The sequence below is a fragment of the Pagrus major genome, chromosome 17 (assembly GCF_040436345.1).
Source record: "Pagrus major chromosome 17, Pma_NU_1.0".
Classification (NCBI taxonomy): Eukaryota; Metazoa; Chordata; class Actinopteri; order Spariformes; family Sparidae; genus Pagrus; species Pagrus major.
The window spans coordinates 31,780,591-31,804,211 of NC_133231.1; the positions used below are offsets into that span (position 1 = coordinate 31,780,591).

At 47.6% G+C, this 23,621-nt stretch overlaps 2 protein-coding genes across 2 annotated transcripts; both read right to left on the reverse strand.

Annotated features, from left to right (window-relative positions):
• Nucleotides 1–406: 406 nt before the first annotated feature.
• LOC141011543 (thrombospondin-3a-like) lies at nt 407–2,760 on the reverse strand. The gene is made up of 2 exons (XM_073484708.1): nt 2,262–2,760; nt 407–651 (listed from the first exon to the last, which is right to left on the reverse strand). Exons 1-2 carry the CDS (start codon nt 2,347–2,349, stop codon nt 407–409), a joined length of 333 nt encoding a protein of 110 aa, XP_073340809.1. The 5' UTR covers nt 2,350–2,760.
• Nucleotides 2,761–6,805: 4,045 nt separating this feature from the next.
• LOC141012563 (metaxin-1-like) lies at nt 6,806–22,728 on the reverse strand. Its single transcript, XM_073486070.1, has 8 exons — nt 22,619–22,728; nt 15,030–15,099; nt 14,863–14,942; nt 10,185–10,277; nt 9,914–10,096; nt 8,740–8,816; nt 7,823–7,980; nt 6,806–7,424 (listed from the first exon to the last, which is right to left on the reverse strand). The coding sequence occupies exons 1-8, from the start codon at nt 22,697–22,699 to the stop codon at nt 7,195–7,197; spliced, it is 972 nt and encodes a 323-aa protein (XP_073342171.1). The 5' UTR covers nt 22,700–22,728; the 3' UTR covers nt 6,806–7,194.
• Between the last annotated feature and the right edge of the window lie 893 nt (nt 22,729–23,621).

Sequence of the window (23,621 nt, forward strand, 5' to 3'; positions counted from 1 at the left end):
GAGAGGAGGAGGAGGAGGAGGGGAGGAGAGGAGGAGGAGGAGGGGAGGAGAGGAGGAGGAGGAGGAGGAGGGGAGGAGGAGGAGGGGAGGAGAGGAGGAGGAGGGGAGGAGAGGAGGAGGAGGAGGAGGGGAGGAGGAGAGGAGGAGGAGGAGGAGGAGGGGAGGAGAGGAGGAGGGGAGGAGGAGGGGAGGAGGAGAGGAGGAGGAGGAGGGGAGGAGAGGAGGAGGAGGAGGGGAGGAGAGGAGGAGGAGGAGGAGGAGGAGGAGGAGGAGGGGAGGAGGAGGAGGGGAGGAGAGGAGGAGGAGGAGGGGAGGAGAGGAGGAGGAGGAGGAGGGGAGGAGGAGGGGAGGAGGAGAGGAGGAGAGGAGGAGGAGGGAGGGACAGACTCACTGTAAACCGTCTGTTTTAAATAAAGTTTGACGGGTTGAAGTTGGATCTCTCACCTTTATTGATCTTGCCCATGACGGCGAGCTCCAGGTACTTCCTGTTGTCCTGTTTGCTGTAGACGCCCAGCAGGACTCCGCCCAACTTGGCCGGCAGGCGAAACGTGGACACCACGTAGACGTCACTGAGCGTGCTCAGACCGCCCGACAGCTTCTCCACCGCCGCCACGCTCTGCTTGGAGTCCTGGAGACCCAACACGTCGATCACTGAGGAAGAGGAGGACGAAGAGGAACAGACACAGACGCAGGACACGATCAATGAGTTTGATTAACACCATAAAGTTCAGACTGTTTAAGGATCATAAACAGTGTCTGTCCTCAGCAGCTACAGCACTAACTGTTGCCACGGTTACAGGTACAAATCAAAAAATAAACTTCCAGGCTTTTATTTTGAAACTTAAAGGAATTCTGGACTCACCCTCATGCTGATGAGAGTCCGGTGTAGTTTCTGCAGCTGGAGACCCGCGGGTCCGTCCTGCACCAATGATCCATATAAGGGCGTCAATGGTGCCCGAGACGAAAAGGTCCATAAAACTACACAAAGACTTTGTGATACTGCTCGTCCGCTGCAGTCCCAGTGTCCTGAAGATGAACGAGACTCGCGACAGATACACACCGGTATTTACTTCCTGCTGTGAGCGACCCAGCGACACACAAACACAAGAGGGACCTGCTGCACTGGTGATTTGAAACTTTGACACTCACAGCAGGAAGTAAATACCGGTGTGTATCTGTCGCGAGTCTCGTTCATCTTCAGGACACTTGGACTGCAGCGGATGAGCAGTATGGAGGAATATCACAAAGTCTTTGTGTAGTTTTATGGACCTTTTCGTCTCGGGCACATTGACGCCGTTATATGGATCATTGCTGCAGGACGGACCCGCGGGTCTCCAGCTGCAGAAACTACACCGGACTCTCATCAGCATGAGGGCGAGTCCAGAATGACTGAACTTTGTTCCAGAGTGAACTGTTCCTTTAAGCTGACTATTATGGACCAAAGTAATCTTGAGTATTGATCAGCTGATTGATTTGTGGTTCCGTCTGCAGCCCGTTAGACCGTTTCAGGGTCAGAAGCCAACAGGAACACCACAGAAGAAGAAAACAAGACAGCTGATAATCAGTCACTTCCTGTCCTGCGTCCTGCTGCTGACCTCCTCACAGTAACCATGACGACTCGGTCCAATCAGAATAACAACAGACAGACAGAACCAATCAGAAGTGATTTACACTGACTGATCACTGACATCAGCAAACAAACACAAACAATAAATAAACAAACAAATAAATAATCCTGCTGTTCATCCCCTGAAGCTCCAGCAGCACCTGGACGCCCCACAGCACCTGAACGCACCACAGCACCTGAACGCACCACAGCACCTGAACGCACCACAGCAGCAGCCTACAGTGGAATGTAACTGAGTACTTTAGCAGGCAGAGTACTTGTACTTGAGTATTTCCAGTGTGTTCTACTTTACACTGCGTCTGTCCGACAGATTACAGGTTTCCCTCCCTTCCGGTCCCTGGATCACACCTGTCTCCAGGTGTGCTGAGGTGGAGTTCGGTAGTTACTGGTGGTTCTGGTGTAACGTCATCAGTGATTACCTGACAACTAACAACCGTCACCTCTTGATCAGGTCACAGATTTCTCTGAAGCATCTGTCGACAGGTTCATTCCGACTGGTCCCATCGTATTTTACTGGGTCAGCAGAACTTGTTCGTCCTCACGTTGAGTTAAAACGTGTTGAATTGGACTTTAAAGCTGCTTTCGGCTGATAATGAGGAGTAAAGTGAAAGTTAGCGGGTCGGCTCGGTGTTACCTTGAACGTCCGGTCCGTCCGATGCTCCCGCCGTCAGTCCAACACAGAGGACTGTCAGCAGAACCGGGACCACCACAGTGCGACCCATGTCCAAATGGTTACCGACGGAACCGAACCAGGAAGAAGGCGAATCCAACCGACCAACAGAACCGGAGAGAAACCGGGTCTAAGATCAAGAAGGGAGCAGAACCAGGTCCAAACTGACGGTACCGGAGCTGCAGCAGCCGTCACCGGAGGAGAACCGGAGGAGAACCGGCTGAAGAGGGACACCGAACTGAAGCAGCGACTCTGGACGGAGAAGCAGAAGAACCGAGCGGACCGACTGTGGCAGCGGGACCCGGAGTTCAGAGCCGGAGCTGCGGAGAGTTTCAGTCCGGAGGAGGAGGGAGGGAACCCGGGACAACAAAGCGGGTCCACACCGACGAGGAGAGGAGACGAACCGCGGAGCCGGACGGACCCGAGGACCCGAGGACGGACTGACCCGAGGACGGACTGACCCGAGGACGGACTGACCCGAGGACGGACTGACGGAGAGTTCACGAGCGCAGCTGGAAACTGCTGCTGGCGCGCGCTCAACTCTCCTCCAAACAGCTCGTGCGCGCAGATGATTAGCATAAAGCGCGCGAGACTGTGCTGATGGAAATATACAAACATAAACAACTGTTGACGTCATCAGACTTGTTTACACACACACAAAGTAACTGATCATATGATCCATAAACTGAGTCAGCTGATCAATCTGTTTCTGACTGATGACAAAATCAATTCATTTAAAAATGAGCTGCATGTAATCTGTAAAGTAACTAGTAACTAAAGTAATCACATAAATGTGGTGGAGTGGAAGAATAAAGTAACAGGAGATGGAAATACTCAAGTAAATGTACTTGAAAACATTAAAAACTTGATTTAAATCATGAACAGAATGTGAAGTTCAAACAGTTTAAACATGTTGCAAAGCACGTTTATATTAATACTCATTTATATTAATACTCACGTTTATATTAACATTTATATTTTTATTAATATTTTTATTTATATTTATATTTTTATGTTTATTTACAGGGTATTCAATATATTTGTAGACTAAATTCTGACCAACAGCCAAACAGAGCTCCAGTTTGCGATGAGATGAAACCAGCTGATCGTCCCAGTGGAGACGACGGAACCAGATGATGTTGGTCGTTTTAGAAATAAGTGGAGACAACTGATGAAAATCAGCTCAGCTGTAAACAGTCACATCAGCCTCTACTGTGAACAGCAGCAGGTCAGAGGTCAGAGGTCAGGAGGTCATTCAGCTTTTGTTCTGGACCTCCTTTCAGTCCTGCAGTGACCCACCAGAGGGTCCGGAACCAGACTGTGAGACCCCCCAAAACAGGATGAGACCGTGTTCTTTGTGTTTTAGATGTTTTGTCCACTCTTCGCTCCTCAGAAGGTTTGAGTTGTGTCCTGCCTGAGGGTCTCGACTCAGGGCAAAGAATCACCTGTCCACAGGTGTTCACCTTCACTGCTGTTTGGAGGAAAGGTGCCATCTGTGAGCAGCTCAGAACAGCCACAGGTATTTAGTGACAGGAGTTATTGAAACACACAGCTGCTGTGGATCACAACAACAAAATGTCCTCTCAGACAGAAGTCACGACTCTCAAACATTTAGACTGTTGCGACATGAACAGGTCCTGTCAGCAGAACCTCCTGCCGGGAGGTAAACAGCACTAACATTTCATTGATTTCTTTTTTCTAAAACGTGTAGAAATTTGAACAGAGTTTGGTTGGTGGGGTGGGTGGAGTTCTACTGGACTCACTCTGCCTGAACACACAGTGGAGCGGGTTGTTGGGCCCTCAGGGGTCCGGGTCCCCGTTGTGATCCAGTGCTACTGCTGCCTGTTAGCTTCCTGTGCTGGTTGCTGTCTTGTTTGCTAATTCAATAAAAATGTAAACTGGGAGTGTTTCAGGGAACAGATCCAAACTAAATCCTCAGTAATGAAATCAGTGGAACAAGGAAGCGAGGACCTGAAACCTCCCGGCGGGCCTCCTCTCACTCTCACACTGTTTGTTTCTGACTCTGGAGCGTTGCCATGGAAACCTGTGTTTAACAGCAGGTGAGGGAGGAAACTTCACCTCCACCCTCCGACAGCAGCCGCCCAACTTCTTTCCTCAACTGCATGAGAGCATAAAACAGACGAGTGTGGAGAAGAAAACGGGAGAAAAGTGTGAAGCTGAGCGTGTTTGTGGACGAGAGGAAGAGTTCAGACCCACAAACTGCTTCCAGATCAGCTCATTAAACACACACAAGAACAACACACAGCAGGGTGAGCAGGATTCCTGTGTGATGGCGTCATGTGCAGCTGTCTGTCCCTGGGGTCCAGACCCGGTCAGGACGGGTGGAGGCTCGGGGTGGAGGCTCGGGGTGGAGGGGGTCGAGGTGAGGGAGAGTTTCCACCCGACTCAACATGTGGATGTTGTTGCAGCATTGTTCTCTTGTTGTGTCGTTTTTCCAGCTCATGTAAGACTCGTAATGTCGGGCCTGGATTACCTCCCGACAAGACCCCTCCACCACCACCAGCCCCTCCACAACCCACCAGCCCCTCCACCACCAGCCCCTCCACCACCAGCCCCTCCATCACCACCACCAGCCCCTCCACCACCACCACCAGCCCCTCCACAACCACCAGCCCCTCCACCACCACCACCAGCCCCTCCACAACCAGCCCCTCCACCACCAGCCCCTCCACCACCACCACCAGCCCCTCCACCACCACCAGCCCCTCCACCACCACCACCAGCCCCTCCTCCACCACCAGCCCCTCCACCACCAGCCCCTCCACCACCACCACCAGCCCCTCCACCACCAGCCCCTCCTCCACCACCACCACCAGCCCCTCCACCAGCAGCCCCTCCACCACCACCAGCCCCTCCACCACCACCACCACCAGCCCCTCCACCACAACCAGCCCCTCCACCACCACCAGCCCCTCCACCACCACCAGCCCCTCCTCCACCACCACCAGCCCCTCCTCCACCACCACCACCAGCCCCTCCACCAGCAGCCCCTCCACCACCAGCCCCACCACCACCAGCCCCTCCACCACCACCACCAGCCCCTCCACCACCAGCCCCTCCACCACAACCAGCCCCTCCACCACCACCAGTCCCTCCACCACCAGCCCCTCCACCACCACCACCAGCCCCTCCACAACCAGTCCCTCCACCACCACCAGCCCCTCCACCACCACCACCAGCCCCTTCACAACCACCAGCCCCTCCACCACCACCACCAGCCCCTCCACAACCAGCCCCTCCACCACCACCAGCCCCTCCACAACCAGCCCCTCCACCACCAGCCCCTCCACCACCACCACCAGCCCCTCCACAACCACCAGCCCCTCAACCACCACCAGTCCCTCCACAACCACCAGCCCCTCCACAACCACCAGCCCCTCCACCACCAGCCCCTTCACAACCACCAGCCCCTCCACCACCACCAGTCCCTCCACCACCAGCCCCTCCACCACCACCAGTCCCTCCACCACCAGCCCCTCCACCACCAGTCCCTCCACCACCACCAGCCCCTCCACCACCACCAGCCCCTCAACCACCACCACCAGCCCCTCCACCACCACCACCAGCCCCTCCACAACCACCAACCCCTCCACCACCACCACCAGCCCCTCCACAACCACCAGCCCCTCCACAACCACCAGCCCCTCAACCACCACCAGTCCCTCCACCACCACCAGTCCCTCCACCACCAGCCCCTCCACCACCACCAGCCCCTCCACCACCAGTCCCTCCACCACCACCAGTCCCTCCACCACCAGCCCCTCCACCACCACCAGCCCCTCCACCACAACCAGCCCCTCCACCACCAGCCCCTCCACAACCACCAGCCCCTCCACCACCAGCCCCTCCACCACCACCAGCCCCTCCACCACCAGCCCCTCCACCACCACCAGCCCCTCCACATGTCGAAGTGTCCTTGAGCAAGATACTGAACCCCAAATTGCTCCTGATGAGCAGTTGGCGCCTTGCATGGCAGCCTCCGCCATCAGTGTATGAATGTGTGTGTGAATGGGTGAATGTGCCAAGTATTGTAAAGCGCTTTGAGCTGTCAGTAGACTGGAAAAGCGCTATAGAAATGCAAGACCATTTACCAGACCATTACCACCACCCCACGATTTTTTTGGTCACGGGATACCTCACACTTCTGAAACATCTCACAATCAGTCTTGTTCCCAAACACCCTATGCTCATTTCAGATCCCTCACGCTACACGCCCATTTTGGTTTCTGGACACCATTTTGGTTCAAGAACACCTTGCGATGTTAGTTCCCAAAATTGACCCGAGATCCTCTTAGTTCCCGACGACCTCGCTCATTTAGTTCCCACGGCTGCCAGGTAGGTTCATGTTGATCCTTCATCCGTTTCATCACCGTCTTCGTCTTCATTGCTGTGACTTTCATCAGCTCGTCAGTCGATCCTATATTTAAAAGATGGAGTGAACTGTTCAACTGTCCTGCGTTAGCAGCTGGCTAAATATAAAACACGACTCTTATTTCATCTGTAGATTTATTATCATGTTATCAACATGTTGATGTGACATCTGAAGGATTTGGGAACTTCATTAACAAAAATTAAGTAAAAAATTATTAAAATGTTATCTTTGTTATCTTCTTGAGAAGTTTTCCAAAATGAACAAAGTTGAAACAGAATCTTACTCCACATAAAGAAACCCAGAGATGATCTTTTAGTTTATTTCTGTACATTAACCAGCACTGACATCGACTTCCTGTCCTGCTGAGCTGATGATTATCATTATTAATCTTTTCATCCCGACGTGTCTCCTGTGGTTTGTTTTGGAGACACAACTGAAAACATCTGGATCTCATCCTGAACCATCCATAATGTCCCATGATGCCTCAGTTTGACCTCTGTCTCCTCAACCGTCTCCCTCCTCCTCCTCGTGGGATTCAATGGTCTCCAGGTCCGGCGGCGCCTCCAGCGCCTCCTGCTGGGCGTGTTGGATGGACACGATGCCGGTCAGGAGGGCGTAGCTCAGCATGGCACCGAGAGCCACGAGAGCCGACAGGAACTGCTTCTTCCGCTTGTTGGGGACGTGATCAAAGTCTCCGCCTTCAGGCTGAGAGGACGTCTTCTGAGTGGAGCTCTCTGGAAAAACAAGATGGAGGAAAAGAGATGAGTCATTGTCATTTTACCCGAACCAAGAAGAACAAATGTAACTTTCTATGAATCATAAAAGAGAAACAATCTGCGTCTCTGCACCGTGAATCTGATAAACATGCAGCTTTTCTCCTAAATGAGCTTTTTAATGTCTTCACACACTTTACATCTTCTCGTCTCTCAGACAAACAAGTCTCAGGATTAATGAGACAGTTTGTGTATCAGCAAAGATCCATATGATGTCATCTGGTGATGTCATATAAACCTGTCGGAGATAAACGATGAGTTTGATCCACAACATCTCTGAAATGAGTCTGTACAGTTTGATTCTGGATCATCAGAGTCGTCTCTGGTCCAGCGACTTCGCTCGGCCTCTGCAGTCTCACCTCGGCCGTCTCGGGGGAAGTAGAGCAGCAGGATGTTGGTGCAGAAGTTGTTCAGGTTGTCCAGAGACTTCAGATGCTGCTGCAGTTTCCCGCTGGGCAGTTTGGACTTGAGGATGGGCGCCAAGTGACCGAACACGTAGGCGTCCAGAGACGAAGGCCTGCAGAGTCAACAACACATTCATGTTTATACTGTGTTCTGGTCCAAAACACAGATGATCTAATATCAATCTTACACTGTTGTTTTCCATCATCCAATCATGTATATAGCACATAATCAGACAGACAAATACATGTATATTTTAAAAGACATTAATCTTTAACTTGAGCCAAACAGAAGCAGAACCTCATCAGCTCTGAGGTCAGTCCTCATGTGTTGAGTCAAAGGCCCCGTTCACACCTGCTGTCACCCTCCAGTCAGTGTTCAGCTCTCAGTCTGTCACTTCACAGCTACATTAACCTGCGTCTGAGTGACACCTGTGATGTGATGTCACTTCCTGCTCTGTATGAAACAAACCCGTCCATCACTGGGACAAACAGACTCCATGTTTCTACTCAAAGACAGAAAGAAGTTCATGTAGAACATTTGCTGAATTTACAAGAAGGAACAAATAAGTCAGAATCAGTCAGAGACAGAGTTTCACACAGTTTATAAAGTGTCTCCAACTCAACAACTCACTAAACTGACACATTTGTTAAGGGAGTCTGGTGATGTTGTGGTTACTAGCTCAATGGTTGGATCAGTTGAAACAGACAGATGTGAAAGAATACACAGTGAATGTGTCCATTCACACCTGTACTGAGAGCTGTACAGGTGTGATCAGATCACTCAGGACGGATGTTGACAGCAGGTCTGTCGGGACCAAACCTCAAGAGGGTTTGACACACCTGGACAGTGTCAGAGCTCTGGACGAACTTACGAGTCACCGAAGAAGAACTTGTGTGAGCCGAGTCGTTGGGACAGCAGGTCCATACACTCTGCAGCATCACGGTACAACTGAAACACACAACACACACAGTGGACTCGTCAGCGAGGAAGACCAGGACACAGGAACGCTTCAACTGCTGGACAGACACACAAACCACTTCATCTGAGTGTTTCCTCCATCAGCGACCTGAAGCTGCAGCGATGATCTGATCGGACTCTGTCTGGTTCTGAGGGTTCTCTGTTTTCTGTCATTTCTGACAGTAAATGAAGAGTGTTTGAGTTTTGGACTGTTGCTCGGACAACAGAAGACATCTGAAGACGTCACTTTGGACTCATCAATAATAAAATGACGCTCAGTCTCAGCTCTGCTCAGCTGTCTTCATGAACTTCAGTCAGGCTGAACATTCACAACAAACACCTCAAAAGCTGCTCGTGGTTTCAGAAACACAGCGTCAGACTGAAGTTGTTCTGGAGGATCCCTCCTGAAACAGAGGTCAGAGGTCACAGAGGTCCATCCTCAGGGGACATTAATGTCCACAGAAGTCTTCAGTAGATGTTCAGATCCTTTTCTGGACTGATTTTTCTTTTGGTTTTGTTTCTTGTCTTTCTTCTGTAAAAACTGGACCCCAGCTGGTTTCTAACAAACTAGCAGCTGTCACAATGTTTTATGTCTCAAACTGAGTCACATGGAAACATTTCAGGAAACACATAATGTCATTTTTTCGTTCTCTTCATTCCTGTAAAGTCGACCTTGTGAAGAGTTTTCCGCGCTGACAGGAACAAATCGTTCTTTAATGATCTTTCCTGAACGCCGCCTGACCTCCGACCTCGTTGGATCGTCTCATACCTGCAGTTTTCCAACAGAAGAACCCGCAGCAGAGTTTTTCCTTCCACAGTAAATCTGTTCCGACCACTTCAAGGACCCGTCTGAACACATGGAAACAGACTGGAAAAATGTTCTGATGTTTCTGCAGCCGACAGAAAATTAAAGTCACATTGTTTCCGTCACCAAAACCTCAAAGAAGACGAGACGGCCTCACTGCGCCTCTCACTCTGAACATATCTCGTGTATTTTTCTCACATCGCTGCATCTCACAGCTTTAACCTCAGTCACGGAAGCTTTTAAAAACCTGACTGTGAAGTGAAACCTGCTGCCGTGTCCTCACCTCCTTCTCCAGCTCCTCTCCGGCCTCCAGGCTCTCATCTCCTCGCAGCAGTCGCAGTTTTTCCAGCTGACCTCGCTGCATCCGTCCAGGCAGGAAGAAGTTCAGAGGGAACGGCATGTGCTCTGCGTACCAGCGGCGAGTCAGGTCCACGTAGTTCTTCGGCTCGATCCAGAACGCGTAGATCTGCGACAGACAGAGTCCAGACTGTTTTTACTTTAAACATGAACACATTAAACAGTAAAGACTCAACACAAAGAGACAAACGTCTCACCAGAGCAGGTCTGAGCTTCTCCTCCATCAGAGAGATGAAGGCCAGGCTGTCAGCTCCTTCTTTAGCCGACAGGTCGTAGTCTGCGTTGAATTTCTGAAACACACACATCAGATATTCTGCAGAGTAACAGAACAGACCAGAACTGCTCCTGATGCTGCAGGTGTTGAAGGTTGAATAATCCTGAGCTGACGCAGGTCCCTGAACGTCTCAGACAGATGGATTATCAGTATCAGTGATGTTTCTGTCAGAATGATGACTAAATAAATTAACTCGATCTGCTGACACATCAGATTATATCATATAAACAACAAATCATTTGAATCTAGTAACTAAATTATCTAATAGATGTATATATATGCACATATATATACACACACACATATATACATATATATATACATACATACACACATATATGTATATATGTATATGTATGTATGTATGTATAGTATAAAGTATAAAGTAGCAGAGAAATGAAATACTCAAGTAAAGAACCTGAAAATTGTGAGAGTTGAACATGAAGTTGACTGCAGAGCGTCGACAGCACAGAGAACGTGTGTGTGAGAAAGGACTCAGTGTCAGTGGAGGTCAAAGGTCATCCAGTAAAAACAGACACAAACACGTGCACGTCTGTTCTCAGACAACATGTGAGCCTTTAAGTTGATTTATAGCTGTACGTTAACGAGCTCCAGCGTTGCTACGTGGAGACGAGGAGAGCTGTGACTGGTGGGTTTATCTCGCCGTGATGCCTCGTAACGTGTGTGTGTGATGTGTTTTACTATCTCCTTATATCTGTATTTCTGTAAAATGTGAAGCCTCTTCACTCTGATGTTTTACTGCTCATCATCTCGTCTGTCCTCTTCCAGGGTGGACAGGAGGTCGTGTGGCTCGTCCTGCTCAGTCGTCTCCTGGATTCACAAACTTCACATATATTATAATTTCAATCAGGTTTTCTGTCAGTGCAGTTTGTAAACTGTGATTCTGTTGTTCAGTTCTGTACATGTGACATCTACTTCCTGTCTGTCGTCCTGAGATGGGATCCTCACTGTGGCTCTGAGGACGTCCTTCACTGTACAGCCCACTGAGGGGATGTGACTGTGATTTTGGGCTGTATAAGTAAAATTGATTTGAGTTGATGAGTGTCAAATTAATTCAGTTCAGTTAATAAAGAACATGAAGTCATTCTGTGATTTCATCCTGACCAGCAGCCAGAAAGGTAAAATGAAGGAGTAAACTGGAGCAGAGGGTTCATCCTCTGGAGAGCAGGAACGACTCCAGGACATATGATGTATCTTGTTGACTGCACAAACATCAACAGCAAACTTAAAGAAAAATCTGGCCTTCTTGAGTTTTTCTCTGCTTCAAAGTGAAGACGGGGAATCAAACAGAAGCAGCAGCACAAAGTGTGACTAATAGGTGAATAAATGTGAGTTTAATCTGAGCAGCCGAGCATGAAACCAGCAGTTTTCTCCTGTGAGCTTCTTCAGCAGCTCTCCTGTCGTTGTGGTTTCCTCACCTACCGCAGCGTGGAGGCACCGAGCATGCTGGGTAATGTCTTCCAGCTGCCCATTAGCTGCTGAACGGGCAGCATTTGGCTCAGACGTGACTGCTGCTGTGGGGAATGTGGCTCAGAGGAACTAAAGCTGAAGGAAAACTTCATCTGAAACGTCAGAGAGCTGAGTGTGGACTGAAGAGGAGAGTAAAACACCAATATGAAACTGAACAGAGCGAGTCGATCCGGACTGACCGTCTGAACGTCACACAGAGAAACAATAAAGACTGTATGGACGACACATTCATACAGACGACAGGAAATGGAGAACCACATGAGGGAGACGGGTGGGAGGAACCTGATGCTGGACTCCTTCTTGTTTTTCTTTCTCAACCCAGATCAGAACCCGTTCACAAGTTTGTACACAAATTATTATTAGCACCTTCAAAATATATTCTGCCTTCAGTTGTGTACTAGTAATATCTTACTGACTTAGATACGATATGAATATCTGAAGTGTTTGTTGTTTATATGTCAGAACCAGCTGGCTGTCAAACTCAAACTAAATAAAGGGGCAGCGAATCACCAGAGTAACTGCTCCCTGATGCTAACTGTAGCTCCCTTAGCTAGTTAGCTCAATTAGATGTGCAACTAGCGGTTCAGACTGGGAGTTCAGGGACCGGAGGTGTTTATACCGCGAGCACAGGATCTTTGGACCAGGACTAACCGAGGTTAGCTGGTTAGCGTGTTAACTTCAGTAGATACCTCTGCAGCACAACCCCCATGAACAGCTCCAGGCTCTAAACCTGGTTCTGTTAGAGGTCCAACTGTAATGACATCATCATGTGATGCACTGAGGCCCAAAAACACTTTGTCTTATCAGCTGACATGGCGACAGAAGCTTCTGTAACACAGTGGATAGTGTTTGTGAGCGACACAACCCGAGACATGACCCGTCTACTGACACATGACCCGTCTACTGACACATGACCCGTTTACTGACACATGACCCGTCTACTGACACATGACCCGTCTACTGACACATGACCCGTCTACTGACACATGACCCGTTTACTGTCAGAGTTTGATCCATTCAGTCTAATAACATTTAGAAAGTCTAGAAGAGCTGCACCATTAAATTATTTTATCTCTATTCAAGTTAGCCGGGCACTAAACAGGAAGTTAGCCGGGCGCTAAACAGGAAGTTAGCCGGGCGCTAAACAGGAAGTTGGCCGGGCACTAAACAAGAAGTTAGCCAGGCGCTAAACAGGAAGTTAGCCAGGCGCTAAACAGGAAGTTAGCCGGCTCGGATCACACTACACAGAAGAGCTGGATCATTTATGCGCAGGAAGTCGAGCTTCCAACACTGAGTCCAGATTTAATGTAACGTCATGGCTGTAACACAAAACATCAGATTGTCAAAACTGCTTATTTGTTGATCATTTTAAGTGTATTTTAGTATTTTTTCTTTTCTTCTTGAAATAATATTTTCTAATCCACAAATGGAAACATGATATATTTTTGATATTGCGTTTACTGTAATGTGAGCATCTGTTCATTAAAACGAGAGCAGCTGACGAGGAGGAGGCAGCGTATCAGATTACACTCCAACAGCTCGAGACTCGTACCAACAGGAACAAGTCAGCTGTGTCTCATCAAACAGATCGACTCCGCTCAGTTTTTGATGGCAGCACTCGATGAACTCTAATAATGTTGCCACTCAGTGTTTGTAGTCATGGTGATCATGTGCAGCCTCTGTGGAGCTACTCAAGTTATCTGCTGAACAATTCCTGTATTTCTTCATATATCTGGACATAAATCACAGAACTGCTGTGTTTACAGTTAAACAGAGAGAAAATGAGCCCAGAGGAGCTGCTCGGTCTCATACAGCTGTCTGTGAAGCCGAACCTCTCGACAACAAGGAGGACGAACGAGAGTCGGACAGGAGAGGTGAACCGCAGTGTCTGCAAATGTTCCTCTCAGTTCTACGGAGAACGTTCTCTCTCTGCAGCGCTGCTTTACGAGGATTATCAGCCTGCTGGAATGTGTCTCTGCCTGCAGCTTCCTGTTGTTAAAGGAGGTTTTCCAGTCGGCTGCAGGACACACACACACACACACACACACACACACACACACACGCACACACACACACACACACAGTCTGTAATATGATGGTCTGTCAGTGGCTTTGTGCTTTTCCAGTTCTTGCAGATATTCAATAACCATCTTTTTGTAGCTGCTGGTTGGATCTGGCCTCAGTGTCTCATAGTGTTAGTATCACTGAGCAGATCAGTGACTTTGGTGTGATGGTGATAAATGAATGGCACAACACAGGAGGACCAACTCCTCAGGTCCAGACTCTGCTGTCCACTTACATCTGAAGGAGACAAATCATTCCTTTGAGGACAACAATGTAAACATCTTGTCCAGAGAAGACAGTTGGTTTGAAAGAGGAGTGAAAGAATCCATCTATGTCAAACTGGAACGACCGTTTGACCAGAGGAGGACTAAGACATCACTGATCACCCACCTACAATGCAGTACTGACCTCTCCCCAGACAGCTTAACAACCATTCACACCTGGGCTCAGCTAGCAACCCACATCAAGGCCGGTTGGGTCAACGACCCACAAGTAGCCCAAACAAGTCTGAAACTCAGAGCTCACACGTGTCCTTAACGACTTTGTAAGGACACTCACGCACAGAGTTAGTTAGATGCCTCTTGGATGAGACGTGAAACGTCTTCAACAAACTGAAACAAGGCCAGTTGACTACGAAACAGAACTTAGAATAAACTTTAAATCACAATTCTAAAGATAATATTAAAGAGTTTGTTCTTGATGTCTCCTCTGGAAACATTTACATCATGAAGACTCTCTGTGGTCTGAAATGGGCGGCTGTGGCTCAGGGGTAGAGCCAGCATCTTGTTATTGGAAGGTCGCTGGTTCGATTCCCCTGGTCTGCATGTCAAAGTGTCCTTGGGTAAGATACTTAACCCCAAACTGCCCCTGATGTGCTGGTTAGCTTGTATGGCAGCTACCACCATCAGTGTATGAATGTATGTATGAATTACTGTAAGTTGCTTTGGACAAAATGAAATGTTTCACACAGGAACAAACTGCAGGTTGATCAAAGATAATGATACATTATAATAACTGAAGTGTTCCTTTAAGAAGGAGGCGGTTACCTGCTTTCTGAGATGGATGATGATGTCAGAGGGCCTGGACAGAGTCTCTTTCTGATTGGTCCTCAGAGCAGGAAGTGATCCTTTAGAAGCAGAAATAAACAACATGGAGATCACAGACTGACGAGTTTCTTCTTCACGTGTTTTTGATCAAACTGAACTCGACTCACCGCTGGGACTCCTCCACGGGTTCGACATCTTCCTGAGTTTGAGAGGAGCGCCGGCAAACTGAGCGTAGGCCTGCAGACAGGAAGTGACAAGACAACTCAGACAGGAAGTGAAGATTCAGACAGGAAGTGAAGAATCAGACAGGAAGTGACAAGACAACTCAGACAGGAAGTGAAGATTCAGACAGGAAGTGAAGAATCAGACAGGAAGTGACAAGACAACTCAGACAGGAAGTGAAGAATCAGACAGGAAGTGACAAGCAGTATATATAATATATATATATACTGCATTCACTACACACAGTACACGGTATATATACACTTCACACAGTACACACACTATAATATATAATATGTTCATTTCCCCATTGTGGGATGAATAAAGAAATCTTAATCTTAATACTGTGTACTGTGTGTACTGTGTGTAGTGTGTGCAGTATATATACTGTGTACTGTATGCAATCAATCAATCAATCAATCAATTTATTATTTAAAGTGCAAAATCACCATGGTACATGGTCTCAATACACTTTACAATAAAATCAAGTACAATAATAACAGACAATAAAACAATATTAAAACACCACAGGAAAATGATAAAACAGTTAAGAATTAGTTTAAACCAACATTTTGAGTAAAGAGGTATGTTTGAAGACGGGACTTAAAAATTGCTGTGGATGTAGCTTCTTTGATACCTAGTGGGAGGCCATTCCATAGAAAAGGAGCACGGTAGGCGAAGGCCCTGCCACCAGCTGACTTTTTGTTGATTGGTGGGATGACAAGGAGGTTTGAACTAAGAGAACGAAGAGGACGTGCAGTGTGTGTAGTGTGTGTAGTGAGTACAGTGTGTGCAGTATGTAGTTTGTGTAGTGTGTGTAATGTGTACTGTGTGTAGTGTGTGTAATGTGTACTGTGTGCAGTGTGCAGTGTGTACTGTGTATACTGTGTGCAGTGTGTACTGTGTGAAGTGTGTGTAGTGAGTGTACTGTGTACTGTGTGCAGTGTGCAGTGTGTACTGTGTGCAGTGTGTACTGTGTGCAGTGTGCACTGTGTGTAGTGTGCAGTGTGTACTGTGTACTGTATGCAGTGTGTGTGTAGTGTGTGTAGTGAGTTTAATGAGTACAGTGTGTGCAGTATGTAGTGTGTGTAGTGTGTGTAATGTGTACTGTGTGTAGTGTGTGTAGTGAGTGTACTGTGTGCAGTGTGCAGTGTGTACTGTGTGCAGTGTGTACTGTGTGTACTGTGTGCAGTGTGTAGTGTGCACTGTGTGTAGTGTGCACTGTGTGCAGTGTGTACTGTGTGCAGTTTGCAGTGTGTAGTGTGTACTGTGTGTATTGTGTGCAGTGTGTACTGTGTGCAGTGTGCAATGTGTACTGTGTGCAGTGTGCAGTGTGTGTAGTGTGTGTAGTGTGTACTGTGTGCAGTGTGCAGTGTGTAGTGTGCAATGTGTACTGTGTGCAGTGTGTACTGTGTGCAGTGTGTGTAGTGAGTGTACTGTGTACTGTGTGTAGTGTGTGTAGTGTGCACTGTGTGTAGTGTGCAGTGTGTACTGTGTGCAGTGTGTACTGTGTAGTGTGCAGTGTGTACTGTGTGCAGTGTGTAGTGTGTAGTGTGCAGTGTGTACTGTGTGCAGTGTGTAGTGTGCAGTGTGTAGTGTGTACTGTGCAGTGTGTAGTGTGTACTGTGCAGTGTGTAGTGTGTAGTGTGCAGTGTGTACTGTGCAGTGTGCAGTGTGTACTGTGTAGTGTGTACTGTGTGCAGTGTGTACTGTGTACTGTGTGCAGTGTGCACAGTGTGTACTGTGTACTGTGTGCAGTGTGCAGTGTGTGCAGTGTGTAATGTGTACTGTGTGCAGTGTGTACTGTGTAGTGTGCAGTGTGTACTGTGTGCAGTGTGTACTGTGTAGTGTGCAGTGTGTACTGTGTGCAGTGTGTACTGTGTAGTGTGCGGCGTGCAGTGTAGTGTGTGTAGTGAGTGTACTGTGTGCAGTGCGCAGTGTGTGCAGTGTGTACTGTGTGCAGTGCGCAGTGTGTACTGTGTGCAGTGTGTACTGTGTACTGTGTGCAGTGTGCCATGTGTAGTGTGTACTGTGTGCAGTGTGTGCAGTGTGTACTGTGCAGTGTGTCCTGTGTGCAGTGTGTAGTGTGCAGTGTGTGTAGTGTGTGTAGTGAGTGTACTGTGTGCAGTGCGCAGTGTGTGCAGTGTGTACTGTGTGCAGTGCGCAGTGTGTACTGTGTGCATTGTGTAGTGTGCAATGTGTACTGTGTGCAGTGTGCCATGTGTAGTGTGTAATGTGTGCAGTGTGTGCAGTGTGTACTGTGCAGTGTGTAGTGTGCAGTGTGCAGTGTGTGTAGTGAGTGTAGTGAGTGTACTGTGTACTGGAGGGTGACACGGGAGTGGATTTTCACTCCTGTCCCATCCCACTCCTGTACCGCTCCCATTTTTCATCTTCTTCTAGTCTTTAGGCAGTACATTGAATTTGATTTGATCTTTTTAGATTACTTTCTGCAGTGTTATTTCAAAAGATATGGCAACAGGAACAGTTCATCTGTGGTAATACAGGGAGGCATTTATTGCCTTAATCCAAACAAAAAACCTTCACTAAAGGGCACAAAACATAAATAATACATGGCCTGTGGTCCCTATAGTATTTCTATGGAGGACCACCTGCTGAGTCCCTGTTTCTGCTCTTTTGGAGGTCAGTTACAGTAAAAACAACAACAAACATACAAGAAAACGATACACGGGTCACACCATGCCTACATTAGTTGAATAACCCAAACAGAATTTGCCTTGCAAGTGTGCCTCTTATGCTGCATGCCAGATGCATGGGACACCACTCGCCCGAGTTGCAAAGTGGGAAATCTCGCAGCTGTCTCGCAACATTTCACCGAGGCAACGCCCCCTTTTGGTCGGAATATCAACTTTCCGACTCGGGGCTCCTGAGAGTACACCGAGTCGGACAGTTGATATTCCGACGGAAAGCGGAAGCACTGTTGGAATCCCGTGACCCGTGGGATTCCCAAACAAATGTCAGCCTCTACTGTGTACTGTGTGTAGTGTGTGTAGTGAGTGTACTGTGTACTGTGTGCAGTGTGTAGTGTGTGTAGCGAGTGTACTGTGTACTGTGTGCAGTGTGTAGTGAGTGTAGTGTACAGTGTGTAGTGTGTGTAGTGTGCAGTGTGTAGTGTGTGTAGTGTGTGTAGTGTGCAGTGTGTAGTGTGTAGTGATTTACAGTAATGGTGCAGATGACTCAGTTCTTCTGGAAATAAAAAATAAAAGCTTCATTCAACGTTTACAACCAGAAAAAATGAGGAAGAATTTCCTCATAAAGCCTCAAACATGAAGTCAGCGTCTGTTCCACTGAGTGTGTGTGTCTGTGTGTGTGTCTGTGTGTGTGTGTCTGTGTGTGTGTCTGTCTGTGTGTGTGTGTGTGTCTGTGTGTGTGTCTGTGTGTGTCTGTGTGTGTGTCTGTCTGTGTGTGTGTGTGTCTGTGTGTGTGTCTGTGTGTGTCTGTGTGTGTGTCTGTCTGTGTGTGTGTGTCTGTGTGTGTGTCTGTGTGTGTGTGTGTCTGTGTGTGTGTGTCTGTCTGTGTGTGTGTCTGTCTGTGTGTGTGTGTCTGTGTGTGTGTCTGTCTGTGTGTGTGTGTGTGTGTCTGTGTGTGTGTGTGTCTGTGTGTGTGTCTGTCTGTGTGTGTGTGTGTGTCTGTGTGTGTGTCTGTGTGTGTGTGTGTCTGTGTGTGTGTCTGTGTCAGTGTGTGTGTGTTGACTGTGTTTCAGCAGCACAGTATCACAGCAGACACTCGGCTCTCTACAGAAACTGTCTCACAGGAACCAAACGTCTCCTGAACTGGATCTTTAGCTCAGAAACATGCTGCTGATGATGTAACGGGCAGTAAAAGCTGCAGTTCTGGTCCTGAACAGGTCCACACTGAGTCGTCCACCTGTCTCAGTAATAATAACTTCCTGCTGGACACACGACAGGAAAAACACACCTCATCGTCCTCCACCTCTCTGTCTGTCCAACAGTAACAGCTCATCTGACCCCTGAAGGCCCGCCTCCTGTCCTACCTGCTGCTTCCTGTCCGTCCTCAGTCTGAATGGCTCACACTGTCCCACCATGTGTTCAGACAGTAACTTTAAACTGGAGTCACACGCCTTGTAGGTGTTCTCATGTGTGTCTCATGAAGCCGAACCTGATTCTGAACTCGTCACAAACAAACCAAACTAGGAATCTGGTTAACGATCGTCACCGCTCTGGGCCCTGGACCACTCTGGGACGTGGACCACTCTGGGACGTGGACCACTCTGGGACGTGGACCGCTCTGGGCTCTGGGCCCTGGACTGCTCTGGGACGTGGACCGCTCTGGGCCCTGGACCGCTCTGGGACATGGACCGCTCTGGGACATGGAAATCTTGGACATGGACCGCTCTGGGACATGGACCGCTCTGGGCCCTGGACTGCTCTGGAATGTGGACCGCTCTGGGCTCTGGGCCCTGGACTGCTCTGGAATGTGGACCACTCTGGGCCCTGGACCGCTCTTGGACATGGACCGCTCTGGGCCCTGGTCGAGAACGTTAACTGACTGGGTTAACTGACTGCTGTTTCCAGACCGGCAGTACGTTCAGGTTCTGCCAGCGGTTTGGAAACAGCGGCGGTGTCAACACGGCTCCATCATTACCCAGAATGCCCTGCGGCTCTGTGCTCAGATGTCAGTCCAACACAAACATGTTTCCTTCAGTCAGGAGCTCTGTGGCCCTGAGCGCGGTCTGCATCTGGATCAACACATCAGTCATGGAAACAGTCTGCCTGCTGCAGCAGTGCATTCTGGGTGGTCGCAACCAACATCTCCACTTAAAAGGACCAATGAATGTTGAAATCTGATTCAGAACCAGTTTTAACGAAGCGATCGACGACCACAAACTGTTTGTGTTCCTGATCAATAACACATCTGGATCAGAGCGACTGTTTGTGTCACGTGTTTCTTTTAAACTGACAAACATCGTGTGTGTGATTCATGACACAATTCAAACAGGATCAATACATCATCTGTCTCTCTTCATTCACTACGCACAAAGCTTTGATCAGGTAAGGTCAGATGATGGAAACAGGAAGGGGCGGGGCTTCAGCTCTCTATAATGACATGAGTGACATCACCACACAGCAGCAGCGGCATAGTTAATGAGCAGCTTCCTCTGGTAACCTCCAGTATACAGACACACAGCATGCTGGTCCTCACTGGGGCTTTATATATATTTCATTAGTTATTTGTTTATTCATAAAGTTGTTTCTCTGGTTTTTATCGGTTTGTTCTGTGAACGTGTTCACATGTTGACAAGAGACACATCTGTGTGACCGAGCTCAGCGAGTGATCGTTTATTGATTGATCTCTGTATTAACTACAGTCTGATTGATCCCGATCGATCTGCAATAAGATGAAATCAGCCTGGATATTGATCGGTCAGTCTGTCAGCACAGAGTGTATGAATCAGTGGTGAGGGATCAGATCAGAGCCGAACATCACTGTGTGTGAGGAGGAGCGCCCTCTGCTGCTTGTATCAAGAATTACAACTGATCTGATCATAACACATTGATCCAATTGATATTGATTAAACACTCTGTACACTGCAATAAAGAACTGGATATTTAAAATGTCCTGAGTTGACGACTCCACCTGAGAATTAATTAGAACGAGCTCATCAGCAGCAACAGGCAGTAACCCAGAGGTGGATTGTAACTAAATACATTACTTGAGTATTTCTATTTTATACAACTTCATACTTGTATAAGTATGAAGTACTTGGCTACATCTCAGAGATAAATAGTGATTAAGTGATGGAATAAAATTAATTGCAGAACATTTGGATATTACTGATTACATTTATTACAAGCAGTAATGTCAAACACTTCTGGGTTCGGCTGCTCGTCTTCATCATTTCTGACAGTAAATGACGAGTCTTTGAGTTCTGGACTGTTGGTTGGTCAAAAGGAGAAATCTCAAGGTGTTATGTTAGGTGTTTAGTTAACTAAAGTTACTACTTTAAGTACATTTCGCTAATGCATTCATACTTTACCTCAGTAAGGTTTCGCATTCAGGAGTTTAACTTGTAACTGAGTATTTTCCACAGTAGTATTACTAAGTATCTGAGTACTGAGGCTCTTTTCACACATCACATGTTGGGTTCAGTTTTAACGGACTCTGGTTTGTTTGGGCTGCTGTGAAAGCTGTCAGTGAAGCCTGACGTGGACCAGACAACCATCTCCATCCACCTCTGAGTGACTTCACAACAATGTGATCATGAAGCTGAACGTCATGAAGCTGAAACGTCATGAAGCTGAACATCATGAAGCTGAACGTCATGAAGCTGAACCTCATGAAGCTGAACATCATGAAGCTGAACCTCATGAAGCTGAACATCATGAAGCTGAACCTCATGAAGCTGAACCTCATGAAGCTGAACGTCATGAAGCTGAACCTCATGAAGCTGAACGTCATGAAGCTGAACGTCATGAAGCTGAACCTCATGAAGCTGAACGTCATGAAGCTGAACGTCATGAAGCTGAACCTCATGAAGCTGAACATCATGAAGCTGAACGTCATGAAGCTGAACCTCATGAAGCTGAACCTCATGAGAAAGATGTAAAGATTAATTTCATGTTCAATTATAAGAAATTAACTCTCAGAGTCTACAGCAGGACCAGCTGAGTAATCCATGCTCCGGATGTCCCATCAGTCTGTTGTTGCGAGCACCATCTTCTTGGCTGTGGTGTCCTGGGGTGCAGGCATCAGAGGGAGGGACGCCAACAGACTGAACCACCTCATCAAGAAGGCAGAGTCTGTTGTTGTCTCTGAGCTCGTCTCCCTGGAGGAGCTGGTGGAGGACAGGATGCTGCTCATGGACAATCTGTCGCCCCGTCCACAAAACTCTGGACAAGCAACAGACTCATCCAACCAGCTGCCATCAGACTTTACAACGCACAGATAATCTTAAATTATTATTAATGTAGTTAAATTATGATCACTGTAAATAAAACTGCACCTCATGTTCCTCTCACCTTCACTCTGCTACTCAGTACTTTGTCTCATTTTATTTTATAGCCACTTAAGCATCTGATTGTACACAGTACTTCATAGTTTTTGTACTTTGTATAGTACATTTTCTATGTTTGTCCTTGTACTTGAATGTACCCGCTGCTATGGCAACTTAATTTCCCCTCGGGGATTAATAAAGTTATCGATCTCTCCATCAGTGATGTTTTCACGTAGCATGTGACGTCATCATTTCAACGAGGACATGAGTTTGACATTTCAACTCGTCACTTTTCACAGAAATGACACAATTATCAGTTTGATCAATACAGAAATGAGTGATCGATAATCACAAACCACCAGCTGATTGTTCCGTGTCACTGTTTTCATTCACGTTTACCGGGAAAACGTCCTCGCGCGCTCAGACACCTGTCAGTTCATTGAGCCGCTAGCATGCTAACGCTAGCAGCGGTTACCGGGTGATTTAACCCGGGTTCTGTGTGTGAATGAGCCCGTCAGACCGCCGGCGGACCGGCTCGGTCCGGTGTGAACGGAGACTCACCAGAACCACCAGACAGTCGGTGTCGACGGACGGTAAACCCCAGTCTCCTTCCCAGCAAAACAACTCGTCGGGCGCCGCCATCTTCAGCCGCGACGGTGACCTCTGACACCGGAAGCTGAGCTCGACCTGGTGAAGCCGACTACCAAAATAAGATACACCTTTAATCTACTGTATTTTAAAATAGGTCAATACAAAGTACAAGAACTGCATCCAAAACCACAATTCAGTCAAATCTAGATGTACTTAAAGTATCAGCAGTAAAAGAACAGCCTCATGTAGTAAAAGTACTGCTATACTGTCAGCCTCATGTAGTAAAGTACTGCTATACTGTCAGCCTCATGTAGTAAAGTACTGCTATACTGTCAGCCTCATGTAGTAAAGTACTGCTATACTGTCAGCCTCATGTAGTAAAGTACTGCTATACTGTCAGCCTCATGTAGTAAAAGTACTGCAATACTGTCAGCCTCATGTAGTAAAGTACTGCAATACTGTCAACCTCATGTACTAAAAGTACTGCAATACTGTCAGCCTCATGTAGTAAAAGTACTGCAATACTGTCAGCCTCATGTAGTAAAAGTACTGCAATACTGTCAGCCTCATGTAGTAAAAGTACTGCAATACTGTCAGCCTCATGTAGTAAAAGTACTGCTATACTGTCAGCCTCATGTAGTAAAGTACTGCAATACTGTCAGCCTCATGTAGTAAAAGTACTGCAATACTGTCAGCCTCATGTAGTAAAAGTACTGCAATACTGTCAGCCTCATGTAGTAAAGTACTGCAATACTGTCAGCCTCATGTAGTAAAAGTACTGCAATACTGTCAGCCTCATGTAGTAAAAGTACTGCGATACTGTCAGCCTCATGTAGTAAAGTACTGCGATACTGTCAGCCTCATGTAGTAAAAGTACTGCAATACTGTCAGCCTCATGTAGTAAAGTACTGCAATACTGTCAGCCTCATGTAGTAAAAGTACTGCAATACTGTCAGCCTCATGTAGTAAAAGT

Bases quoted from the DNA above. Each gene is read 5' to 3' on its own strand.
- LOC141011543 (XM_073484708.1), bottom strand. From the start codon at position 2,349: ATGGGTCGCACTGTGGTGGTCCCGGTTCTGCTGACAGTCCTCTGTGTT. The intron at 652-2,261 runs GTAACACCGAGC...CCTCTTCCTCAG, and splicing joins GGACGGACCGGACGTTCAAG to TGATCGACGTGTTGGGTCTC.
- LOC141012563 (XM_073486070.1), bottom strand. From the start codon at position 22,699: ATGGCGGCGCCCGACGAGTTGTTTTGCTGGGAAGGAGACTGGGGTTTA. The intron at 10,097-10,184 runs GTGAGACGTTTG...TGTCTGTCGCAG, and splicing joins AGAAGCTCAGACCTGCTCTG to ATCTACGCGTTCTGGATCGA. The intron at 7,981-8,739 runs GTAAGTTCGTCC...TTGACTCTGCAG, and splicing joins AAGTTCTTCTTCGGTGACTC to GCCTTCGTCTCTGGACGCCT.